The following is a 27772-nucleotide window of genomic DNA, read 5'->3' as shown; positions in this document are numbered from 1 at the left end:
ATGTATCAATTTGAAATACTAAATACAAAGTATGTTCCTTTAGTAGAGATTAATACTTGGCATTCCATGTTGTATATTCCATAAGTTGGTATTTTAGTTATTTTGAATCCCTATTGAAGGCTTGAAAGGTATTACTACAATGTATAAAGATAAAATTGAAATATAAATGTGAAGTTAACAAGCCTTCAAGTTAGGCTCAACATTACATTAACACTACACAAAAATCATGCTGTTGCCATGAAATAAAATAATAGTTAATATTTTTTGTGAAACCTTTTTAAGTATTAAACAAATGATTAATAAAATGTAATCATCTGAAGAAGAAATGTGAACAGTGAAGAACAACAGTCATTAACGCTCAAATGAATATGAAGCATGATGTCCATATAATTCTGTTGCAGCAATGGTTGCAATAGTTTCAAGGCTTGAAACAATAGGGTGAACAGATAAAGTGAATACTTGTAGTATTTACTCTTCAGCGTCTGCTCCAGCTTTTGTTGCAGAGGTTTGAATTCCCAGAGTAGCTCCAGGACTATTTAATTCCAGTATCGGTGCCAGTCTCTTCCACATGTTGCTATCTGTTTCTTTCCACTCTCTTCTAGTTTCCTTAGCTTCGATGCACTCATCTTCAATCATGAGTTCTAATTCATCCTCATAGTCTGTTGGAAATTTCTGATCTAAGACAGAAACATCTGGCTGAATCAGCTGTGGCTTTTCTTCTGCTTCTTCTTCTTCTACTCCTGCTGCTTCTTCTTCTTGGCTCTTCACTTCTATACATAGTTTTGTTTCAGACAATGACAAGTCTGCCTGAACTTCAGAATCAACCATTGTCGGTTTCTGCAGTTGCTCCTCAAGCAATCTGTAAAGATAAGAGTGTAAAATGAAGGTGCTATGTTTAAGACTATGATGATTACAGTAATCCCTCTATATCTGTGGATCCAGTTTCCAAATTTTCAATTATTCACAATTCACCACCACTTGCATGACGTGTTAAAGAATGACAACAATTGGATCTGTTTTTGCTGTGGAACTTCAAATTGTGAAAGTTATATCTACAGTGTGATACGCACCCACTTATTGTATCATTTTAAGTGTTTAATATGTTTAAGATGTTAATTGTCTGTGATGACGTAATTTGTTTTGTTCAAATGAGTAGTCTGTTATGGTTATGGACTAACCTTAAAACATTCGATTGTGAGTTGTTAGGAGAGAGATATTATGGATGTTGCTGGAATAATGGAAGTGATTTTGTAAATGTGAATGTGTTAATTTGTGTAGTGAAGAAGTATTATGATCTTAATACAATTTTGTTTGTAATAAGAAGTAGTTTAATTGTGAGTGCAAGTGTTATATATTAACATTAACTGACATCTAAATATATTTTGTGTGTGCGAGAGTTAGTAAGGTTTACGTTAACATATCCTTATCTGATTTCCCACTACCTGAGGACTTTAATGTAGGCTGATAAGTCTCATGATCGCCGTGGAGGAATAAACGTAAGTTGATCCTTTGAGAATATTCCGGGGAACGTAACAGGTGTGTGAACCTTATTTTAACTTGTGAATACTAATTACAATTAACAGACAACATAGAAATTCCTTTAATAATTAAAGAAACTTGAAAATATGGTATTTTTAGCATAATAAAGAAGTACTTTGATAAATCGTCATATGAGAACCAGAAGAACCTAACTCCAAAAGTGGGGTTTTTCAATTTTGTTTAAATAAACTTCTCGGAAGATCTTTATTTGGAGTCAGATCAACGTATCTCCACTTCTAATCATTTAATCATTAATAGTAAGTTCGAGTTGTGTATCCCCAATTTACTGACTCTTTTTAAGAGCCAGACATCTTCCAAAGAATACATTATTTCCTCTCTCCTGTAAATTTGATAAATTGGAGTTACATCCCGCTGGTGCTCACATGACAAAATGTAGACAATATTTTACCAATTTGAAACAGGATTAGCATATAATAATCTAGCATTTGAATAGGCTTCTATCATACAACATTTTATATTTATATTTCTCACAGTTTTGTAATAGACAAATTAAGATGTGTTGGCATTTAACCCCATAAAATATAATATTCTTTATTTATTTATTAATGATAGGATTATACTATTGATTGTCACTGTCAAGTGTTTGACTTCCACTGAAAGACACAGACACATAGAACAGTCAATATAAGACCTCCCGATCGCGCAGTGGTAGTGTTGTCGCCGTGGAATCGAGGGGTCGATAGCTGGTGGAGGCACATAGTGGTTCGAATCCCACTTTAAACTGTAGGTCCAGTCCCGATTAGCCTTACTGTGCATAAAGTGGACTTAAAACGCCAACCTAACAATCAATATTTGAAATATTTGATTTTACGGAAATTTGGTACTTCCTTCAGTCCACGAAATTTCATGGATGTTGTACATTGTGACTAATCAGTTGGTGGCAAATGGTTTCATTGTTTATTTATTTATTTCAGAAATTGAACGCAATAATAATACCCAGTTATTGCGTTCATTATACAATAGTTGAGATAACATTATTAAGTAATTGCACAGATCAGTGTAATAGAATAAAATATATAGACAGAAAACACATTTAATAAACATACAGGTCTTGGGTTCTTTCGTAATTTATGTAACTTTAATGTTTTCCTTTTCAATATTGGGGTTGGGCAAAATAGGTCCACACTGTTTTCACTTTTAATTATACATATCATTAAATGTTTTGCACATGTTCCAAATTGAGGGTATTGCCAGTGCGTTGGTTCTACTTCGTTGGAGGCTGAAGAGTTGCGTCCTTGGTCGTAATTTGGTTGAGGGGATGTAGAAATCAAGCTGTAACAGGGCGAAGGGAGCTTCAATGTGATTATTTAGGACTTTTTGGAGGAAAATGAGCTGGTGCATGATGCATCTGTTGTTGAGAGTTGTTAGGTTAAAATATCTGAGAAGTGTCTCACGGGATTCCATTTAACTCTTAACAGACCAATGACAACTTGCATGTTTATATATTTAGTTGATTCTGAGACATTGGAGGCTCAAAATATGAATTGATCACTTTTGATTGTTTGGCCCAAATAGACAGATGGATGTACTGATTAGGATTCTTTATATCTAGACGTCGGATTTTAGGTTTTTAACCTATTTTTTCCTTTACAGGTATGTAAGAAATAATAAGTTATGTCAACGTTTGATTAAAAAACGCACCAACTGATGAAGTTTTATAGTGCCTAAAAAAAACTATTTCACTTGTTAGAACCTATTTTAGGTTTTTGTGAAGCCTTTTTTTTTTAGGTTTTTATATATTTTTAAAGGTTTTACAGAATTTTTATGTTACACAGAGACATTTGCTTTGTTTGGTCACGAAAAAATTCAATGACCTACGTGTTTGAAACGTACTCTCTGTCTATTTCCCTTCCTCCAAATCCTTGGTGATTTTTCAAAGCTCTGCTCTGAATAAAACAAAATGTCTGGTACCACTGTTACCTGTACATCGTAGTACAATCCAACGTGGTCTGATCTGTGTGGTCTTGCTCACTTTCGCGTCACTTCGGTGTTTTCTAGCAAACTAACATTCAACATTGAAGTTTGCACCACTGACTATGTTTTTGCTGAAAGATTATTTTCAGCATATAAGATGATCCTCACAGACAAAATTGCGGAGAAAAAGGATTGTTGCCTAACTATATGGCGAAGAGTGGATTTTAGTAGCAAATTTCCAATGGTAAGTTCTGCCATCGCCGTAGGGTTAGGCAACACACATAACGTTATGCAAGATAGTGTGGATTTCAGGATATAGGTGACTATACCTAATCAGCATTTTTCAGGAATTTTTAACTATTTGAAGTTATTTTTAACGTACTTCAGGATTTTTCGAATCAATTTTAGAATTTTTAGAGCCTATTTTAGGAATCTAAAAGCACATTTTTTAGAACCTAAAAATCCGAGGTCTATTTATATCACGGTAAGATATAGGTTTCACTTTACTAAATTATATATTTGTATCTCTAGAAGTTTGAGAAATTAACAGGTATGAATTATGTTCAGTTGTTTACTAGAAATAAACAAACAGGTTGATTGAGAAGAATGATATCATTTTAAATGCACAGTTCTATCAAATGACCATGTTTGTAGTTTTGAAGATATTGGAAAATAAGTGTGTGTTGATGTTTGTTTGTTTGTTTTACTGCCACATAACATCAAAGTAATTTGTGTAACTTTCAATTATCATTTAGTAGGTCTTCAACTTCAGAAAATTTCAAGTCTCCTCATGTGCTACTTTCCAATATCAACGTCCCATTTTAGACTTATTGCCAGTAAATTATGTGTATATTTACCTTATTTTCTCTTCAAGGTTGTGTACGTTGTTCTCATAAGTCCTGTCCTTACATTCAAGAGCAAGTGCATATTTCTGTTTATTCTCCAGCTCAATCCGCAGCTTTTCGGTTTCCTTTCGAGCCTCCTCCTCAAAGCTCTGGAAGCGCAGCTGGGCTTGCAGTGCTTCGTTCAGTGCTTCTGCAAGTCTTGCAGAGCCTTCGGTTTCTGCCTGCTGGCGAGCCTCCATCTCTCGAAGGGATGCTTTCCACTGGAAAGGGATTTTTTTTGTCAGATTTGTGTTTGCCTCACAAAAATGCATGTCAGTCCGCAATGATGCCCTTACAGTGATAAATACATAAACTTAAATATTTACCAACATTTAATATGTACAGTGGAACCTCAACTTAAGGTTTTCAAGGTATCAAGGTGAAAAAAACTTAAAATCCAGGAAAATTTTTAAAATGATTTTGAATTGAAACCAATAAGATATTTTCAGCTGGGCAGATAGGAATATATATTTTTTTTCTTTTTCACTATGTCGCTGCATATAACCCTTGTACTTCAACAGGTGCAAATACAAATTACCAGGTTGGGTTTCTTTAGTAATAATACTGTTTTAAAAAAGGGAAGAAAACACGTACGGAAGCAAAATGGCTGTTTCCCATGCTTTTCACCATCAATCAGAACAAGCGACATAGTGGAAAGTGGCGTGGCACCATACTGGCAGTATTCAAGCATGCATCTCCCGACATGGGAGGCATGCAATCATTAATATCACCAGAATTTTTTTATTAATTTTATATACTCTAATATTTTTCTTTGTTGTATTTTTAATAGTACTTGCATGCATTTTAAATTTATATTAGTCTAATGCCTGTAACTTTAAACTATTGTTTAAAATTGTACCGACTTCAAGCAGTTTTTGAAATGAGTCACTAATATAGTTTTACTAAAATATAAATATATGCATACCTCTTTGACATGTTGAGGTGGTTCTTCATTTTCTTTCTCTCCCTTTTGTTGCATATTATGTTGTAGCATATCATGCTTAGCTGTAAAAAGAAAAAGTCAGGAAAAGTATTGTAATAGAACCCCAAAAATGTGTGTGTGCACTAGTGATGATATTTGTAAGGCATTAGAGTGCTGCAATGACCGTTTTTCGCTCGAGCAGCAAATAGTTTGCACGGATGATGCTAGATAGCATACGGAATTTATAACTTTTTCGCTCGAGCGAACAACGCGTGAACAGGCAATACAATCTGTATACACTCGAAGCCCAGTACTACACGTATAACCATAATTTATCTGGTAGTGGGCCCTCAAATATGAATCATGAGGTGAAAGATGGAGTGAAATTGAAACTTAAGTGAACGTAGTCATCATCTCCATGTTAAATTGAATTTAGTCTATCTTACCAATACATAGCGATACATGAAAATGAATAAATGATTATGGGCTGAATCTACCAGGGTGGATTTTTACATACATATTTCTACGATTATTGTCACACTCAAATGATATTTGATTCTTCGATCATGGGAGATTCGATCGACTATGAGCGAGCAAAAGTGGTCCCATGCAGCACTCTAATAGGTATGGTAGTGGCAAGATACTGACTTCCCTGAAGAGCTTGCTACATTCTTCAATTGTTCTTGCCCCATCATGATTCATACAACTCCCTCTACTATGTTAAAGATCTGCCTACTGCTCTATGAATGAATTTCCTTAGAATATAATTCTGCAGGTTAACATGGATTGAAAGAAACTTGTTGCAGCCTTTGTTATCTCAACAGCATAATTTTATGTAGTTGACCTGTCAGTTAATTGATTTGTGATTCTCGCCTAGATTTTCATTGATCCATAGCTCCAAAAATTTAACAGATTTTTTTGTAGCTACCGTGCCATAAATATACTACTTACCTCTGAGATTAACAACATCCTGCTCATGTTGATCTCTGGTTTTCCTTGAATTTTTTTGGACACATCTAAAGTGGCGAGTGGCAAGCTCCAAGCGAGAACCTAGCTGCCTAGCTGACTCCACAGTTCTCATCAGATGCCTCTGATCTTGCTCTAACAGCTGTACTTTGCTACAAAATATTCATTGCTCTGATTTTAAAACACAAAAGTTATCATTTTTTTTATGTAAGAAAAATACAAGGTGCATTCAATATATAACCAGAATTTTGTAATAACGTCACTCACCGTTGAACAGAGTTGTTGCATTTATGGTATTTTTCGAAGTAGCCCCCTTTTCTATCGATACACTTCTGCCAACGGTCCACCAGTGAGTTAATGCCCTTGTAAAAAAGTCAACCAGGAATGTGTTGCCCTTTGAACTTCTTGATGAGATGGAAAGTGTTTCCAAGAAAGAGCCTCCTTGAGAGGTCCAAAGAGCCAATAATCACTGGGTGCTAAGTCCTGTGAATAAGGGGGATGTGCTATATAACTTCCATACGTAAGTCCTCAATGGTTTGAACAGTCGCAGCAGTATGTGGATAGGCGTTGTCGTGTTGCAAGCAAATTCATTTCGAGACAAGTCCAGGACGTTTTCTTCTTATTGCTGGCTTCAAACGATCCCGCAGTAAAGCACTATATGATTCACTGTTCACTGTCGTACCTTTGGTAACGTAATCTTCAAGAATGACACCATTCCTGTCCCAAAGAATACTCAACATAACTTTTCCAGCAGATGGCTGTGATCTCACTTTCTTGGACCTAGGAGAGGATGGATGTCCATGCTGGCTCTCTTGCTTTCAGGGTGAAAGAATGGATCCAAGACTCATCCCCAGTAACTATTCGACCAATGAAGTCGTCCAACTCAGCTCTATAGCGTTCCAGAAGGTGTTGACAGGCATCCAAATGTCTGTTTTTCAAATCTTGCATCAGATGTCATGGGACCCATCTTGTCGTGGATGATCTTGTATACTGATCCAACACTAATCTCCATTGCTGTTGCTATCTCAGCTACAGTGTTGCGGCTATCTTCACGAATAACTGCTTCAACAGCGTTCCACATGCCTTCAGTCGTAACCGTGACCGATCGGCCAACACGTTTGTCTTCCACACTTGTCACACCGCTTTTGAACTTATTCACCCACTCGTACACTTGGCATTTAGCCAAGCACTTATCACCATAAATTATAGTCATTCGTCGATAAATTTCAACCGGGTTTACACCCTCAAAATGTAGAAAACGTATCACTGATCTCATCTCTGCTTTCGTACACTCTGTGAGGGTCGCCATGATGCCAATGTACGGGGCTTCTGCTGTTAATAAAAGGGTACTTCCTAGAACAAGCGTATGAAGTTTTGTGATTGTGGACCTATTACAGGAGATTTTATTGCAAAATTCTGGTTATATATTGAATTCCCCTTGTATATTCTTTCATACTTTTTTGCATGCATAATTAACTCGATAGTTTTTATCAGCAAAAGTACAGGCTAACATTTTGACTATCTCTTCTAATATTTGTTATGTTAAAATGTAATTCACAAACGAGAAAATTACATTTATGTTTTGGTTATTTTATGCCATATCCTTTCTATCTAGGTTAATTGTGAGTTGCATAATTGGCAGTCAATTAACATATATTTTTCATAGGTTACATGGAATTATTATTTTATCCAAGGTTTGAAGAACCAAGTACAAGGGAACCATGATTTGACATTATTCCCAAAACAGGCTGAAAAAGCTTAAAATGCAGGAAAATGTAAATTCTGGGAAGATTTTCTAACATTTTGCTATGTTGGAACCATGAAGATTGAACGTATAACAGGGACAGATGTAAAATTGGGGTTCCACTGTGTTTTATTTCATACATGTCTATAGTATTCTAAAGATATTAGTACCTTTTGACATCCTCAAACGTCTGTCTGACTTTTCCCTGAAGAACACTGCTACTCTCTTGATATGCTACATGGCATTTCAGTTGTCCTTCCAGTTCTTCTACTTTACATTTTAGTTGAACATTCTCCTTCTGCTCAAAAGGAAACAGAAAAGAAATGATTAACACTTTTATATTTAATGTGAACTTTTGATGTAACAATTTTATCTTTAATAAAATTATCAGCCATATATATACCTATATGATCATGTGTACTTCCATATATTAAAACAATGTAAGGATAAGAATGGCAACTACACTAGGGGCAAGATTGTCACAAAATGGGTGGATCTTGTAACACAGTTACAACCAATCCCATATGTACCTTGAAAAATGATTAAGTTTCTTTGATCACTATTATTCCAAATGTATATCTGTACACATTTGTACATTACATTTTGTAGTTAAATTATGGAATAAGTCTAAGTAAATGTGCACAAAAGAAGAAAAATCATAAGGGTTTGTGTTAAACTTTTATGCAAAGTTAAATAAAAAGCATCCTAAATGAAAAACTGAGTATCAGCGATCTATCAGCTGTGATTAAGGAAGTTCTACCAAGGGCATAGAAATGTTGAGTGGATTTCTGTGTCAAGTATACAACCTTTGTCCAGAAAGTTCCAAGACTGGTAAAATAACTACGAAGATATTGTACTCAACAATTATTTGTCCTGGATATTTTCAAAGTGGTCCCCTCTGGAATTGACACACATCTGCCAACGCTTCTGCAGCCTGTATACAGAAAAAGTCTCTTCTGGGGTGTTGTGTAGCTCGGTTGTTGCAGCCGACTGGATAGTTGCAACATCTGTCATGTCCCCTTCAACCATGCCCTTTTTAGCAATGAAAAGAGGAACGTATCACACAGAGATATATCAGGGGAGTATGAAGGGTGTGGAAAGCTGTAATGTTGTGTTTTGCCATAAATTTCTGGACACACAGCAGGGTGTTGTCGCATGTTGTCAAACATTGTCCTGAAGCCCATAGGTCAGGTAGTCATCGCCTAATTACCTCCCACAAACACTTCAATGCTCTCATATAGAGAGTTTGGTTTATTGCTTCTTCCTGAGGCATGCTGTCATAGTTGTTGATGGCTGCTGGGAGCGAGGCTCATCCTCCACCAGACTCTCTTCTTGTGACTCTCAAACACTCGTGCTCTTGATAATGACTGCTCACCATACACCTGCTCAATAAGGTTGCAGGTTTACGTGGCTGTCTTTCCCAACTTTACACAAAACTTGTATGTTCAACGCTGCTCAATTTTCACATCCAATGCTCTATCATCACCAAGAAAACAATACTGCCGCAGTGAAGACACCTGTGTTAATATACACTGCCCTGCCACCTGGTTGAATTTCTCGGGAGCACTTTCAAGATCTGCAATAAACCATACCACCTGCCACGAGACTGATTTCTAATTAATTCTAATTCTACTTCCAATTATAGACTGTCTTGAAACTTTACGGACAAAGTTTGTAGTAAAAACATTTTTACTGAGGCAAATTTTGCGCCATCAAAAATGGCTGTTCACCCAAATCATGATGCAGACTTTGGTTCTTCGCGAATGACAACTCAATACATGTTCACTGGATATTCTGCAAACACATTATTAGTTACCAATCACTTTGAAACTTTATGAAAGATATTTCATTTAATTAAGTTTGATATACCTGACATTGCCTAGCACGATCTTTGAGTTCATCTCTTTCCCTAACAGTAGCTTCAAGTTGTAATCTGTGAGTGGTAGCAACATTCCGTGTCTCTCCCAGTTCCTTTTCACATCTTCTAGCTGCTGACAGAGCCTGCTCGAACTGCAGCTGTAAGTGTTGCAGTTGTCGCTTTTCTTTATCCAATGCTTTTTCAATCTCGTGTTTAGAAAGAAGTGCTTGCTCTAACTGTTCTCTGCTTTCCTCGAGCAGTCGCTGCAAAAAAGAAAAGACAAGCTAAAACATGAAAAAATAGAATATAGTTTTCAAACTAAACTCTTCATCTCTACAGCCTTTTGAAGGCTAAGGCCTGTCCAAGTGGCTTTTCATTTAATGGCATGTGAACAACACATTGCCAATGTTTTCGACTTTATCCTGTTTGGATGTGCATATTAAATGGGTGTAATGGAGGATATCGACATTTCCTCCAAGCAGGGGCAAGAGAATTTCACCAAAATCTGTACTTAGTCCCGTCGATTGAAATCTCCAAGAAAGAATTCAATCCAGAACGACGGGCAACATGTGTGGCTTGAGTATTTCCCCAATCAAACGCCTGCTCGAGCCTTTCATGCTGCTGCAGGTGAATTGTTGCCGCTGATTGACTCGTTCCCAAGCAGCATGTGTCACGTGGTGCTTGTCGCTTCAGTCTCAAATGTAGCTAATAACCATTTGGCTATGCGGAAGCTTTGATATAGTTTTCCAGTGTGCATAAATTTCATGTATTTCATTGAACAAATTTGTAATATTATGGGTTGTAAAATGAACAAGTTTTAGTGAATATTATAGAATCACTCATAACGTAAATGATACAATGAAACTACCAAAAAATAATCCTTAAGGATGTCAACGTGCCTTTCCCTGAAATGAGCAAAGTGGTGTTGTGTTGACTTGGAAGTTATTTGTAAATTGTTATCCAACACAAACGCCAAGGACTTTTGTAGCATGCTGTGCTAACCACTCTGCCACAGAGGTCATTCATTCATTGTTTTCTGCCTAATTGGCAGGTTTTTCACTGCAATCTCCAGCTTTCCCTGTTCTCTGCCTTACGCTTCGTAATAGCATACGACCCAGTTAATTTAATATCATCCATAAGCTGATATCTCTTTCTTCCACGGACTTTTCTTCCTTCAGCCATTCCCTCCAAGGCATCTCTTAGCAGGCAGTTTCTTCTTAGACAGTGTCCTAACCAGTTTCTTTTCCTCTTCTTGATGGTCTCCAGTATAGATCTTTTTTCACCAACTCTTTTCAGTACGGCTTCGTTTCTTACCTTGTCCGTCCATTTTACACGCTCCATTTTTCGCCATGTCCACATTTCAAAAGCTTCGAGTCGTTTCTCTTCATTTCTTCTCAACGTCCAGGTTTCTCCACCATATAGTGCTACACTCCACACAAAACATTTCACTAATCTCTTCCTTAGACCTATGTCCATGGGTCCACAAAAAACATTTTTTCTTCTATTGAAAGCTTCTTTTGCTATTGCGATTCTCATTTTCACTTCTTGGTTGCAGCTCATGTCACTGCTTATAGTGCATCTGAGGTACTTGAAGCTATTCACTTGCTGGATTCTTTCACTGTTTGCTCTCACATTAATATTCCTTGGTTTCCGTCCTATAACCATTGCCTTTGTCTTCTTTACATTAATCTTCATCCCATACTGCTCACAGCTGCTGTTTAACTCTTCTAACATACTATTTATGGTTATTTCATCTTCAGCGAATAATGCCATGTCATCAGCAAATCTTATGCAGTTTATTCTTCTTCCTCCTAATTTGACACCACCTGTGCCCTGGAAACAAGTTTTCACTATATCTTCTAAATAAATATTAAACAAAGTAGGCGATAGGCAGCATCCTTGTCGTACTCCTCTTCCAATTTCACAGCCTTCTGTCATTTCGTCTCCTGTTCTCACTTTAACTCGTTGATTCATGTATAAGTTGCTTAGAAGTCTTCTCTCTTTCCAATCTACACCAATTTTCTTCAGAATTTCTAAAAGTTTAACCCAATTCACTCTATCAAAGGCTTTCTCCAGGTCTACAAATACTACAAACACCTCCTTTCCTTTCTCTAAATATCTTTCCCCAATGGTCCTCAGTAAACCAATTGCATCCCTTGTACCTCTTCCTTTCCTGAAACCAAACTGTTCTTCCTCTAACTCGCCACTGACCTTCGAGTATAGGCGTCTGTTCAGAATTCTTAGAAGAATTTTTGCCGAGTGAGATATCAAGCTGATTGTCCTGTACTCAGAACATTTTCTGGCATTGCTTTTCTTCTGCAGAGGTACCAAAACAGTCTCCGTGAAATCTTGTGGCCAATCCCCTTTCTCATAGATTTCATTGCATAAGTGCAGTATTTCTCTTTTTCCATCTCCCAGGCATTTGATAAGTTCAACAGGAATTTCATCAGTGCCCATTGCTTTCCCATTCCTCATTTCTTTGAGTGCTTGCTCAAATTCTTCATTCAGGATATAGTATCCTTTCTCATCGTCAGGCACGTCGTCTTCATTTTCTACATTCAGACTGTCTGGGCGATTCTCTTTCTGGTAGAGCTCTTCAACGTACTTTCCCCACACATTCGATATTCCTTTTTTGTCTGTGATTTCACATCCTTCCTCGTCTTCTATCATCCACATTGTTTTCCATTTCTTCTTTTGGAAGCCCGAGCAGTTTACTTCACGATACATCAAGTCATACCTTCCTCTCTTTTCCAGTTCTTCAATTTCTTCACATTTTTGTTTCATCCATTGTTCTTTTGCCCTGTCAGTTTCTCTTCTTAGCTGGTTATTCAGTATCTTGTAATTATGTCTTCCCTCTTCTGTATTTACATTCTTCCATTTTCTCCGTTCCTCCATTTTTTCCAGCATACTTTCAGTAGTCCATGGTTTCTTTGCACTTTTCCTTTCCCTGTAGCCTATTGTTTCATCCACTGCCTTCTGTAAGCAGCTTTTTATTCCATCCCACATCTCATCCTTATTGTTACAACTAGCTTTAAACTTATTATAGTTTCCTTGGAAATGTTCTGCAAATTTTTGTCTTTCGTCTTCTTCCCTTAGCTTCTCTAAGTGGGGTTTCTTGCTCACCTGGTTTTGGGTTATCTTCTTCAATGTAAGATTGATTTCTCCTATTAGCAAGATGTGGTCTGAATTAATGTCAGCTCCTGGCAATGTCTTCGCATTTTTCAAACAATTTCGAAATCTTTCTTGTACCAGTATGTAATCTATCTGGTATCTGGTAACCTCTTGAAATAATGAATGGGAGTGTCCAATATTTTGCCCGATTTCTGTTTTGACAAATTTTACACCCTGTATCTCCAAAACCAATTTGTGTGTGTGTGTGTGGGGGGGGGGGGGTGATGACTACATGAGGAACAAAGGTATCAAATTTGAATGAATCTGAGTTGGTTGGGTAAATGGTTGCATGATTTGACATGGAATGACCTCCATACAGAGATCTCAAAATAGTTTTGCAGCTCTATAATAAATATCAAAAACTTGATTCTTTTTTTTTTTAATGTACTATGTATACTGTAGCGGTGTTTTCTTGTGTAGTTTTGCATTTACCTCAACTTTCGCCACAACTACGTTACGGTACAAACCTCCAGCAGGTCATCGCAGAAAAACCTCAAAACCAACACCGTAAGAAATTGGGTCTTTTGTCCGATAAGAATGAGCAACTGACGCAGACTACGTAGACAAGGAAAGAAGTGCTTGGTTCCTTTACTTTCGATTAAGTGGTATTATTTGCGAAGAATGATTTAGTGACTGCGAGGGCGGATACTTCTGCACAAATTGATTCTCCGAGCACTATCTGATGCTTCCTTCGAAGTCGAATTCTACCAAACGGGACTTATGAGTCTGCCAAATGCGCCACGTTTCCCGGCGAAGAATTTCCATGATACATCCAGATTTCCCGACCCACGACCTGACGAATGTGAGATGACGGAAGGTCCTTCATAGAACACTGGTGACTACAGGAGGTGAAAATTTCCACGCCTGAACATTTCCATTAAGGTTTTACAGCCAGCCATGGCCGATACAAGATTGCGGCAAGGAGGACGGAGTTTCGATTTCGAACGACCCAATTTGGATTTTTCAGATTTGCAGGTATGTAAAACGTTCATGCTGGTGCGAGATTTTTCCCACCGGTTTTTTATTGATTTGGTTTATTTTATGTCTCTTTTCTGCCACTTTTGGCTATTCGCGAAGATGAATGATGAAATTGATGAAGGGCCACTCACAAAGAACACTCATGATCAGGTCGGGATTCGAACCCGGGACCCTTGGCATCGTAACACACTGTGCTAACCAGTCCGCCATTTATTCTCTGTGACTGGTGATTTTTTAAGTGATCCTATCTCGTGAAATTCAATGCAATAATGGTACTTAACACTGGTTCCACCGTTCTAAATTTCTTGCCTGCAAAAGTCGTTTTAAGGAAATGTATCTATTATGCACATAAATTGCTATAAGTGTCAAGTTTCATGAGGATTGGATATCTCATTCAAATATCCTTAACATCGCCTCATAGAGATGAATGTAAGAATTGCATAGTGTGCGCATGTACTGTATTTGAAACAATTCTTTATTCAACATTGATTGCTTGACCAAAAGTCAAAAGCCACAACAATCCTCAAGCACACTGGCGTACGCAGAATTGTAAAGGTGTAAAGGGCGGGTTACACAATAAAATTTTAAAAAAATAATACACATTTCGTATACTTGGATCTTTTTCCTCTATTAAAATTATACTCCATGACGAAAATGGTAGTACTGGTCGTTTGAAGGGGGTTGCAGTTACATCTTTCGTTTCCTTTCGAGTTCATAACTAATTATCTTTTGAACATCTTAATTTTCTCAAAATTTCGAGAGAGGCTGTAGCCTCATCAGTTCCCACCTGCGTGCGCCAATGTTCCAGCATTTATAATTTAACAGTGGCGGAAACGTTCTTCCTCCAGTCAGTTGAATACTTGCTTACCTTCACCTAATTGCCGGTAGTATTCAAATTCAACTCACACGTTTAAGAGAGAGCTCGTGTAGTCTTTCCCTGAATCTACGTTCAAAGTTAAGCATGTCTGGGTCGGATCTCTGAGGATTGCTCCTTTCAAAGTCAAACACTTCTTGAGGAAAGTCTTGCATCTGGAATTGAAATGTGATCAGAAGTATTAGTATTTCCAATTTAAAAAAAAAAAAAAATCATATATAGTCTTGCATATACGAAGCCTTTCTGTGCATAAAATTGACATTAAAAATCTCGTCGTACCTATTGTAAACCATATTTTCTGAGGAATGTTGGTCTAGCCTTTTAGCTGGGGAACGCTCCTGGTTTAACATTGGGACAATGAGACAACTGGAGGTATGCTTTGCGAAAATTTTACTAGCTGGAGGACACCATCCACCCTTACTTCGAGCACTGAATATGAGAAGTGAAAAGTAGCATTTGGTGTAAACCACCCCTTGTTTACATTTCCAATTTTCCCATTAGACAAGTTTTGCAATGATGAAAAATTTCGAGAACGCATAGCATTAAATCGCACAGTATAAAATTCCTCCATACAACTCTTGAACGAAATCTTCAGTGAAGTCTCAAAATGGCCTTAACCTGTTGAAAGCTTCAACAATATTTCATAGTTCGTATTTGCCCAGTAATTTATGTGTTATATTTTTGCCGTCTTTCGGATAATGCGACTTTTCAACAATTTAATTTCAGTGCAGAAAGTTGTCAAATGACTGTTAGGTTACCTTGTCCCTCTAGAGATGTCCTTGAATATTGTAATGTATGTAGGTGCAGAGACTTCGCAACTAAATTGATCGTCGACACATGTTGCTACCAACAAATCTGGAATTCTTGCCGATAATTAATTAATCAAAGTCATTTTTAATTGTGTAGAAGGTTCGAAACGAATCACTTGAGAAAGATTTTTGCAAAGATATTTAGAGGTAAGTGCATGCTTTTGAAATAACCGTCTTGTTTCTGTGGATAATATTTGATTTATTTAACTTCTCTTTTCGTACGAAAGATTTCCAGAACCGGATCCAGAATGGAGCTCAGAGGGCTCGAGTGCCCTCCGAAATTTTCAGTTTACACTAAACAAATGGATGTTTGTCATTATCATTTCTTGATATTGCACGTGAACCTTCTGATTGCATGGTCAACATGAGCTGTTGCTTCCAAGTGACGATGACGGTGGTTTATTACGTCACAAGGATGGATTCTGGAAAAAGCATTCAAGTCAAAAAGTGCTGTTTTACGAGAAGACAGTTATTTATGTTTATTTTTTTGATAGCAAACATTATAATGTTTCATCATTACTGTTTAGAATCTTTCCACCTACCTAATATGAACTTGCGCAGTGCTTTTCACGGTCGAAAGTGTGAATCTTGCTCCGATTCGCCGTAATCAATAAAAATAGCAAGTACACAAACAAGGTCGTGCCTATCAATGAGCCTTAATATGTAAAGGTGAAGTAAAACAAAACAACAAGATGGGTGCTTCCAATTGTAAGGTGCATTTTTAGTCTCGAGTTGCCTTAATGCGTAAAATGGAGTAAAGCCAAACAAACAAGTTGGTGGTCACGACAAGTCACTATGGCAGTCAGGAGCGTCTCCGAGAGCTTAGTTGCTAATGTTGTAGTCAGGGGTCGAAATCGAACGGAACGGATCACATTTTGAACTGGAGACTCCGTTCCCATCAAAATTATGTAATACGTAAGATGGATTTAGATGTATGCGTAATCACGGAAGGTTGGATAAACTATTCCATACCACAGTCTGCATTTAGCCTGTCGGGCTACGAAGTAATCACACAAAGCAGAAGTAACAAGAGGTGGAATTATTGTGTATTACAAATATGGGTTAAAGCTATAGAAAATAGAGATCGGAGTGAACACCGATGATGTCGAAACGTTAAGTTTCTTATTATATTACAAAAATGTACGACTTGGAATGTTCGCTGTTTATAGGGCACCCAATGTAGCGTACTCTAAACTATCGGTCCTTGAGGAGGTGATATCTGACTGTCCGTCGATAGATTCTTGTTGCTCGGTGATTTAAATTACGATTTTTTACAACCGAATAAATCAGAAACACTGTTTCTAAAATCGATAATATCTTCCTTCGGGCTAACACAAGTTGTAACTAAACCAACGCACATAACTGAAACTAGTGAAACGCTGTTAGATATTATAGTAATAGATGATGTTACCAGCATGCATGCAACCGACGTTACGGTGCCTATCGGTAAATCGGATCATTGTGTCACGTACATCGACTTAGTTTATGAGAAACCCGCTAATGAGAGAAAATATTTGAATTACAGAAGCTTCTCCTCTTTCGATATAGACAACTTTGCCGAAGACAGAACAAACGTTCAGTGGGAAACACTGCAATCACTCTGTACCATTGATGAAAAAGTAGACTTTTTTAGCTCCAATATCGTACGTTTATTTGATTGCCATGCACCTTCGAAAACAACGTTACCGATTGGAATCACTACAAAGAACTCCGAAATTTTACGACCACCGTTATCCGACAGGAAAGAAAGTCATATTTTAATTTATCTTTTAAATTTGGCGCTATTCAATTAAATACGAAGGAAACGTGGCGTGAACTAAAATAGTGGGGCGTGCTGTGTAATAAGAATGTCAATATGAACTTATCCTCGCTTGTGAGCACAGCACACGAACTCGATGCTCTTGATAATCATTTTGGGTAAATTAGCAATCTATCTAGCACTTCCAATGAATTAAAAACACAACAAATAGAGTACAGTAGAACGTCGTTTATCCACATTAATTTTGACCGAAGGTTATGCGGATAACGATTTTTGCGCATAATCAAACATGTGTTTTATTTAACAAAGAAAAACACGTACAGTACAGGTTTATTTTTATACGTACGTATTTAACAAAGAAAAGCACATACAGTACACAGTAGTGTACAAGAAAACAAAAGACATGAGTAAATGAGAAAACACTCGTTGAATCTTACTTTTTTCAGTGTGCGGATAAATGACGTTCTACTGTACTTTGAAAGTCGTAGCAATACTGATGAAACTAAATTATTTTGTTTTAACACAGTAGCCGAAATTGATGTGTATAAAGCAGTACATAACATTAAATCAAACAGTGTTGGAGCGGACGGCATAAAATATGTTAAAGATTACACTACCATATGTACTGACTCCATTAACTCACCTTATCAATTATTCTTTGTCTAAAGCAGTGGCGGCTCGTGGTGATCCAAAGTGGAGGGGCGATAGCACACAAATTTGCTCTATTGATTTGCTTTATTTTACTTCGCCTTTTGTGCCACATTTGGCTAATTTGCGAAGATGGGGATGAGTGATATGATGAATTTGATGAATGGACACTCACAAAATCCATGCCCAGGCCGGGATTCGAACACGGGATCCCTGGCGTCGTAGCGCGATGTGCTAACCACTCCGCCACGGGGGCCGGCACAAATTTGCTCTACTAGTAATGCGAGTTTAAATTATGAATTTCGTATAACAGCCAACGTGATAAGAAATTGATACGTTCCTGTTTACCGAATATCATGTTTTACACGTTTTAAATTAATAATTATTTAACAGTAATGCGAAGAAGATGGAAGAAGAAATAGAATTCTAAGATATTTAGTCGTTTAACAGAAGAAGGGATATTAATTTTTACACAACTTGATAAACACAATGACGAATATTTACATGAATTGATCGTGAAAATTTCTAGTAAAAAGTTACACAGAAAATGTCTCCTGTCCAACATGACTAATTGATATGTGAAATAGGGCACCAAAATAAATATCTCACTGGAAAGGTGATATCTGCTTTACCAGAAGCTCTAAAGTAAAAACTTCAAACTTACCAGAAATCTTCAGACATGCTTGTAACTGAAATTCATCCTTCTGTCCTTCAACGCGAAATTTGCAAGTGAACTCACGACCTCCCTTCTTTGACACTTGTTCTAGATTCAAATTCGGACTAGATTTTTTGTTTATTTTTTCATCCATACTTCTGACTTCTGGTAGAAAAACTTCGCACCAACAATTTCTCCACACTGTTCATCGCGACAAATGCACAACTACCGAAAAAGCTTCACTTCACTTTTCCATGGAAAACGAAGAGTCGTTTTATTGTTTCGGGGTTGCCAGACAATTTTGCCAAATTTTAAGAAATTTGTAATTTACAGGTTCCTGTAGTGACTCTTGGTGAGTTTAAATGACGAGTTTTTAATTTATTTAACATCCGCCTTGAAAAGAAATTGGAGAACTTTGTCACATTATCAGGAATTTTTTCAAAGGTGCTAATCAAAACATGTATTTAAATCTACATGATGTACTCCACATCATTGTAATCCAAATGTACTTTTCACTAAATTCAGAAAAAATACAACGCATATAGCTACACGATAATTTTGCGTGTAACAAGAATCTATAGCCGACATCCGTGGCTAGCATACCGGATTACAAAGCCAGGGCTCCTGGGTTCGAATCCCGGCATGGGTATGTGTGTTCTTTGTGAGTGTCCCTCCATCAATTTCATTATACCATCATCACCCATCCTCATCGTCGTGATTACCGAAAAATAGCAAAAAGCGACGATAAATAACAAAAATCATGCAAGAGTCTGTACTTTTTCAGTCAGCGACATTTTCTTTCCTCGTTGGAAATTGCGTTATTTATTTCTCTACTCTTGTCATAAACGAATTAGATTATGGAATACAGAATAATTTTTTTCGACGGTTGGTAATTTTCTTTCTTACGTTAACTTCATTGCTTCTGGCAACTCTTCATTGTTTACCGTTCTCCGAAGAGAGAGCCAGTTTTGCCTAGGGGGTGGGTTTCGGACGACAAACCCTCCGTCCTCCCAGCCAGAGATCCCGCGCGTGTTATTCCCTCAGTTTCCTCGCCTTTTACCCCTCGCGACCGCGACTGAGAATGCTCTACGTCTCGTAAAGTGGGAGGACGGCGCCCCGCCAGATTTCTCTCGAAGTTCCGTATTCCCCCGCACGGTGGCGTGCAAACTTTGCAATTGTCGCGGAAGAATGAATACAGAACCGACTAACCAACGATCTATAAGCAATGGAATATTTGCAATTCAGACAATGTAAAAGCTAACATATAAATGTTAATGTAATGTTTGTTCACTTGCGGTTGCACACGGCAGTGCGGCGTCCGTATCGTCCTTATGACCGGCCGCCCCTGGTCTAAAGGTATATTCCCAGAAAAGTGGAAAGAAGCGCGAGTCTTGCCTCTTCAAAAGAAACAGGAGATCAGTTCTTTCGATGACTTAAGGCCTATAAGCCTATTGCCAGTACTCTCTAAAGTACTAGAAAAAATTGGATTTTCACAACTAATATATTATGTTGACACGAACAACTTGTTACTTACCACTGGCGCAGGGACGTTTTTCATTTGGGGGGGGGGGTACAAAATTCAGCCTCCCATATATACATTATACAGGTTCCCATTCCTGTATAATGTGAAGGCATGGGAAATATTGCATTTTATAACAGCACACACGGATTTCCTGTTATTTAATGCTAAATTTGAACAAATAATTTTTATTTCTTTGTTTTTCTTAGAATTTATGATAATTTAAGATCGGATAATAATTCCGGAACATATAAAGCTCTGAACCTTTTTCTGGGCTCATTTTGAATTTAATAGAACGGAAAATCAGGAGTTCGAAATGTGAAAACTGCGAACAAAGATACATCTATTCATTTTAATGCAGGTTGCGATTTAAAGGGTGTGAGGAAGATTCCTCCCCCCCCCCCTATCTTGAGCCATTCCAATCAGGAATAATCATCTCCCACCTACTGGATATAGAAACCATATTATTGAATACAGAAATCATACTTATAGAGTTCCACTTCAGTTCAGATCATTTTAATGTCCCATGCCTACATATAAAAATATCTTTAAAAAATTCATGGCAAAGCATTTATTTGTAATATAATTAGCTGTACCTAATGACGCTGTTCAAGCACTGAAAGTACTATTATTACACATACAAAACCGAAATCCTTCAGATCTCGGAGCAAGCAAGGAAAACCATACGCTCGAAAGTTTCTTTCATTTCAATCTTTGGTGGACAATATGAAGAGCCAGCCAAGGTTTATTTTCATATGTAGTGGTATTAAATGTAGAATGTACGTACATGCGTGTGGTTTAGGGTGATATGCCAATTCTTCGTCCTCCGTGGCGGAGTGGTTAGCATAGCGCGGGCTACGATGACAGAGGTTCAGGGTTTGAATCCCGGCCTGGACATGGGTGTTATTTATGAGTGTCTCTTCATCAATTTCATCATAATCATCACTCATCCTCATCTTCGTAATTAGCCAAAAGTGGCAGAAATGCGAAGTAAAATAAACCAAATCAATCAATCAAACATTCCCATCTCACTCAAAGACCTTGTGAATCCAATCCAAAATCAACTGAATGTGAAAGCGGGTTCAATGCAATAAACCTAACTTAACTGATTAGAGAAATCATTTAGAAGTTTTAAACCTACTTTTCCTTTCAATAAATAGACCCCCAGTGCATTGTTTTCATGCAGAAAAATTTGCAAGAAGTTGGATCAAGTCCAAGCATCACAGTGACCTTGACAAGCAAACTGGCAAACCATAGAACCTGCAGTGATTCTGATTTCTCTCGTACATTCATCTGATTTTCTTACAGTTTGACTTTAGGGTTTAACTTAAAATGGCGTTGTGTTTGTGTTTCATTGTATATCAAATTAGATTTTAAGCAATTAGTGTCTAATTCTAAGTATACCTAATACATAGGTAAAAATAAGTCCTCCTTCCTCCCTCTCACCGTTTTAATGTGTAGGAAGCATTTCATTTCACATAGGAATGATATCGCGATGAGACGTGTCGAGAATTGTCACAGCCTCATTTCGTCTCCTGTGTGGTGAGGTCCTTCTCGTTCTTGTTTGTGCTTATTCTTGTCTCGGTTTCTGATCAGAAGTTAATAAAACTTTTTCTAGATTCACTTCATGCTCAGATAGGCTAATCGGGACTGGATCTACAGTTTAAAGTGGAATCCAAAGCACTGTGTGTGCATGTGGGACCCCTTAGTTACAAGGTGAGGTGTCTCGTCCTGACCCACGAAATGTTTAGTATAAGCAACATGTACATTGTGTTACCACTCTCACAACGTACAATATCTCATTAAAGCAAAAACTTTAGTTGATAACGTTTTTCTGCTTTACATCTTGTTTCGACACTGCGAACCATCGAAATACGGAATTTTATCCTGAATAGACTAAAATGGGCAGCACAGGCTTGCAATTGTCAATACTGGATTTACTTTGCAATTACAATAAATAAAATACACGGCTAATTTGAAAATTAAATTAGATATAGATACACTTGGTATGTCTGAAATCGAGATAGCATTTTAAATTTATTTTAAGCAATTTCTTCAAACATGATAACCTGAGTTTCCAAAGAGATCGTCTCTTACATCAAGTATCGTCTCGCTTTGATTTTGTAGAGATTCATTTCATTCTCGTCTTGAAATTTGAGAGAAAACAGATTTTTCTTGTCTTAGTAACATCTGTATTTTCAACAAATCTCTTAATACTAGGTATATAGGTTTAAGTATAGTTTTCTAAATACCCTCTTACAAAGACATGAAAATTATGAGTGAGGTACAGGAGTAGATTGTACCCTCCAAGTTGATCAGTCGTCTTTAGTCTCGTTTGTGTAAGTATTTCGTTTCGGAAAATTCCATTTGAAAAATTCAAAAGAAAAGGAGGTCAGTCATATACTCTTCTGACTAAGATTTATATCTTATCTTCGAATCGACGCGACCGTTTCTTAAGGAACGTTTACCCCCTTAAGAAAAAGAGCATTCACATGGAGAGTGATTTTCTGAGAGTAGGCTAAACTTTACCTGATTCCACTGTTTCACACACATTTCAAACAATTTTCATCTCCTTAAAGAAGTTTCCAAGAACACAGGTCAATGAACTAAATCATAGCAAGCACAATGTAGTAAAATAAGTTTACAATGGTTTCAATTTCTGTGGTAAGGAAAATAATGGTTATAAGTTATATACAATTTAAACTTTTTTATTGAGATAATTGAAAATAGGTTATTTTAACAGTAGCACCTTGCGTCTGTCAAATTATCTAAGGGGGGTACAAGGGGTACAATTAGATTTACGGATTTAGGGGGTACAGTCCCACCTTCAAAAATTTAGGGGGTACATTGTACCCCTGTCCCCTCCCCCGTTCCTGCGCCACTGTTACTTACAGTTCAGTCTGGTTTCCGTGCACGGCATAGCACAGCAACAGCGTTAACAAAAGTTACAGATGATATCCTTTGCGAAATTGACTATCGTAGTTCTACACTTCTCGTATTACTGGATTCTAGTAAAGCTTTCAACACAGTCCCAACACGATTTGTTAAAATCCAGTACTATAAATTTGATGTGTAGCCGTAAGGTGGTTTGAATCTTATTTACTTAATAGAAAACAGAGAACATTCCTTCAAAATTCACCCTCGCAGATCTCCGAAGCTGTAGTTTTAAAAACAGGGGTTCCACAAGGATCAATTTTAGGATCACTCCTTTTCACTCTCTACACAATTTTTCACACCACATTTCTATGCAGATGATACACAACTGTATTTTTCGACTAGACGTACAGCCCTAGAAAGTAACATTTCCTCCCTCAACACCGATTTAAATAATATTTACACATGGTGTACATCAAATGGACTTAAGGTAAACCTGAAAAATCACTGTATATGCTAATTGGAACGAAGCAATCTCAAAAAAATCTATTGTTGAACGAATTGAACTTAAAATTTATAGTGTAACCATCCCATGTAAGAAGTCAGCAAAAAATCTTGGGTTGATTGTTAACGATACATTGGACTGGACGAATCACATCAATGCACAATGTAAAAAGCATATTTTATTCTGAGAACCAGTAGGGTACGCAGGATTCTATCAAGGGGGGTATTTCTAAATCTTTCTCCATATTCACACTACCATTGTTGTATTATACTTTAATTAAATAATAATACTCATAATTAATTAATTAGCTGAATTACTACTATTAAGTAGTAGAGATCTACATAAATATAGTATTTATGAAAGCAATAGAATGAAATTAATTTCTAGTCATTCGATTTTTATCAAATCCTGGGAGCATTTTTTTGTTTCTTTGTTACGAAATAATTGTCTGGTCAACGAGCTGAGACATTTTAAGGGTGAAGAAAATCCATAAAAACAAGAAAATATATTAAAATAAATTGAAATAATGAAAGTATGGAACTCATCCAAGGAGCTGCGGTGGTCTGGTCGGTAGAGCGTCTGAGAACCACACGGGTTCGATTCCCGGAATTGGTTGGAATTTTTCCGGCTTCTTCCCCGCATAAATGTCCCCGATATTTCACATTTCGATTGTCTCGCTGTTCTTACCAACAAAATATTTTACAATAGTTAAGCTTATTGTCGTTTGAATAATTGTCTAGTCAACAAGGTGACACATTTTAAAGAGAGACATTCAAACGAGCTACGGTAAACAATGGGAAGGTGGACTGGTGACTGTATTATTGTCCGCCTAGCCTTTGTCTATACTACATTAGGCGCTTACAACGAACAAAGAACTTTCTTTAGTTAATTCTCATTGTTCACACAAAAAAATACATGTTCATTTAACACTGACGTACATGGAGGGGTGGGTGATGGGGTTACAGCCCCTACCGAAATTTAGAGAAAATCAAAATTTCCAAATAAAAATCCGTGAAGAACCTTAAAAAATCAAAATGTGTAAATGCGAAACCTCTTTTAAAGTGAGTTCCGATTATTCTGTAGATTGTTGTCGCATGTAACATCTTGTTCTTGCGTTGTACAAGAAATAAGAATCAATTCCCCCCATAACGAACTGACGTTTTGTTATTTTGTTGCATCAGATGAATGATGCGTCATAATTACATGTTAGATTTTGCCTTAATGTTGTTTTAGTTGAATTGCATCTTAAAAGAATGTCCCAGATGTTACTCGTTCTCGATAAACGCTAAATTACGTTATAATATCGCGATGAAGGAAATAATTCCCGTCCCATTTGATGAAAGTTAGAGCTATCTTACACATGTGAACATCTCGCTTTAACCAAACACTTAAAAAGAAGCTAAGGCATTTCTTTGTTCAATAAATGAAATAAAAAACAGACCTTTGCAATTTGCCAGTGAAGAATATAACGTTCAGACTAGTGACCATAAATCCCTTTTGTATTTTGTTTTCATAAAGTACTGCATATCACAATTTAAAGAAATTCAACCTCTTTAGAATCCTTTACAGCAACCACTAGCTATAAATAAACGTACTACAATTGAAATAACCCCGTCAATTATTCTTCAGATTAAGATATATGTACTAAGTTTAGGCCACAACCTGATGAAGCATGTTCATTGGCAGCGCCAATGCTTTCGTTGTGCACAGTGCTCACCTAATGAATTCCGCTCATTCCACTAGATGGCATGACAGTCAACCGAACGAGTCCTGCAGAATCTTCTTGAACTACAATATACGTACAAGATTTATAACAAAGTCTGAATCATTTTTGAAGAAGAGAAGCACACCTTTTTGGCTGTAGGTCAGCTTTGAGGTTAAAATATTTTCTGTTAAGATAGATAATAACGCTGTTGAATGTCATGTACGTATCCAACGCTTAACTAACATTGTCAAATACAGGTTTCCAGCACGATGCTTGCTTGCACAAAACGAAGATAGATTAGAAAATTTATTGAACTGAACATGAGTTTTCCCCTTGCACATCTTTCACGTAATTCTCATTACGAACTTTCATATCGTTCATATTTAAATGACCTCTTATGACAACAAAAACATGCCTTTTTTTAATGCTTATTCGTTAATTAACATATGTGCATATGCATACGAATTTTAAAAAAAATCTGATAGAAATATAGTTTTATATCTTCGTTTCAATGCTAAATAGGGCCTCTCCGATGGCGCAGTGGTATCGTCGTCGCCTTGTAATCAAGGGGTTCCGGGTTCGATTCCCGGTGGAGGCACAAGTTATTCGGATCCCACTTTAAACTGTAGGTCCAGTCCCGATTAGCCTTACTGTGCACAAAGTGGACTTAAAACACCAAATCAATCAATCAATCAATGCTAAATAACGAGAAATAGGATACTTACTTTTTCTTCAATTTTTTTTTATCTGTATGAGGTTGCCCGTATAAAAAGTCTGTTACTCTAGCTTCTCACATAGGTTCAGTCTCACAGTTCCCGTCAGTGAACAATTGGAATAATTGCTCCACTTAAAGAACCATGTGTAAAATTACATATTGTATTGGGTAGCCAGCAGAATGTTATGGAATACAGAAAATAAGATGCGTCGTTGTCAGTACTTTTTGCGATACCCACTCTGCGACAAACTGAATTTGTGTTCTACCAACATAGTTTCCACTAGTAATTAACATATACATACAGGTTTATTATAAATATAGAGGTAGGGTAGATGGATTGTTTTCTTCGCGATGCCGTAACGGCGGTAGTAGGTGGATTTATCCATGAAACTAATACGAAATCTATGAGCTAGTGTTGCAATATGCAGATAGAAAAAATGTCAGACAACGGAACACACTTCAGTACACAAGTACACAAATGCACAGTCCCTGGTGTCAGGTTCTTTCAAACTGATAAGCAATGTAATTTGATGAATTGATTAAATAACTTCATGAGTTTCGACTAATCGCAAAAGCCTGTTACTTGTGCATGGTTTTGCAACATAAAGTTGCCGTCGAACCGTTTGATTGTTTTTCACATTCTGATGTTTAATATCTGCATATTGCGACACCGTCGTCTCATACTGTATTTTCTCAAGAATCTTCCATGGTTTCACATTCTAGTGATATATTAACCTTGCCGCCAATTAGACACACAGCAAACTTAGTGTCAACTTGTAGACAGGCAGGGGTTGTTATATAGATATGCATATATTCTTGGTTGGGTATGGTTTGATCTCATTCTCATTAGAATAATCCTCAATATGAAATAAAAGAAGAAATAAGAACAACATTTATATGAACCCCATAATTCGACCCAATCTTTTATTAACTGACTGAGCTCCAACTGTTTTTCTCTCGTCCCGCTGAAAATATTTTCAAAGTCTCCGAGGGAGCGTTGCTGATTGAAGTAAGCTAAAATTTCCTCGAAGTCCTTTGATGCTGTTGGGTCTTGAAATATGCTGATGATCAAATTACTGCGTTGTTGTGGCGGAAAGGCTCCGCTGGGAAATCAAATTGAACGCGAGTCCCGAAGAGCCAATTTCTTTGCAAAAAAATTCTTTAATCCAGTTGTGATGTTCCAGAACTTAAGAACACATGGACAAAGCCCAGGGTATGGTGGAACATTTATTTTTAAACATAGCCAAAATGCGCAATATGTCAGTACTAGGGATGTTCGTAAGAGACAAATACTAAAGAAATGTGAATACACTGACTAAGAATTGTATGTTTGAAACCGATTCTTAATTTTGTATTTGTGTTCTTGTTATTTAAGTCGCTTATCTTCCACTTTGGCTAATCGCAACGGTGGGGATGAGCGATGATTGGGTGGAATTGCTGAAAGGACACTCTCAAGGAACACCCATGCCCAGGTGGGGATTCTGATCCGGGACCAAGGTATGCTATAGTCAGTGGCGTAGCGTTATAGTACGCCCGTACGCCCGGCGTTCCCAGATTTAATATTTAAAAAATGCGTAAATGCTGTAAATATAAAGTAAATCTTGACTAATTTCACATATGTCTGACCTTCATGGCATTATAATAGCTATTTCTCGCGATCCGCTTGCAACGCTCCACTAACAACACTCGTTCTAGCATTTTTTTCAATGCCT

General features: G+C 37.1%; 1 protein-coding gene across 1 annotated transcript; it reads right to left on the bottom strand.

The window, feature by feature from the left end:
* Positions 1 to 39: 39 nt before the first annotated feature.
* On the bottom strand, positions 40 to 25221 carry LOC145987671 (uncharacterized). The gene is made up of 8 exons (XM_083122204.1): positions 25082 to 25221; positions 14904 to 15026; positions 9860 to 10111; positions 8161 to 8288; positions 6232 to 6398; positions 5284 to 5363; positions 4332 to 4579; positions 40 to 859 (listed from the first exon to the last, which is right to left on the bottom strand). Exons 2-8 carry the CDS (start codon positions 15024 to 15026, stop codon positions 469 to 471), a joined length of 1389 nt encoding a protein of 462 aa, XP_082978330.1. The 5' UTR covers positions 25082 to 25221; the 3' UTR covers positions 40 to 468.
* Between the last annotated feature and the right edge of the window lie 2551 nt (positions 25222 to 27772).

This window comes from Lepisma saccharinum, chromosome 1 (assembly GCF_977018435.1).
Source record: "Lepisma saccharinum chromosome 1, izLepSacc3.1, whole genome shotgun sequence".
NCBI lineage: Eukaryota > Metazoa > Arthropoda > Insecta > Zygentoma > Lepismatidae > Lepisma > Lepisma saccharinum.
Note: the sequence above shows the minus strand (reverse complement) of the source record. Positions and strands in the feature narration are given on the sequence as shown.

Coding starts and splice junctions, on each gene's coding strand:
- LOC145987671 (XM_083122204.1), bottom strand. CDS start 15,026: ATGCAAGACTTTCCTCAAGAAGTGTTTGACTTTGAAAGGAGCAATCCT. Junction 5,364..6,231: donor GGATGTTGTTAATCTCAGAG/GTAAGTAGTATA, acceptor TTCTTTTTACAG/CTAAGCATGATATGCTACAA. Junction 4,580..5,283: donor CACCTCAACATGTCAAAGAG/GTATGCATATAT, acceptor ATCCCTTTCCAG/TGGAAAGCATCCCTTCGAGA.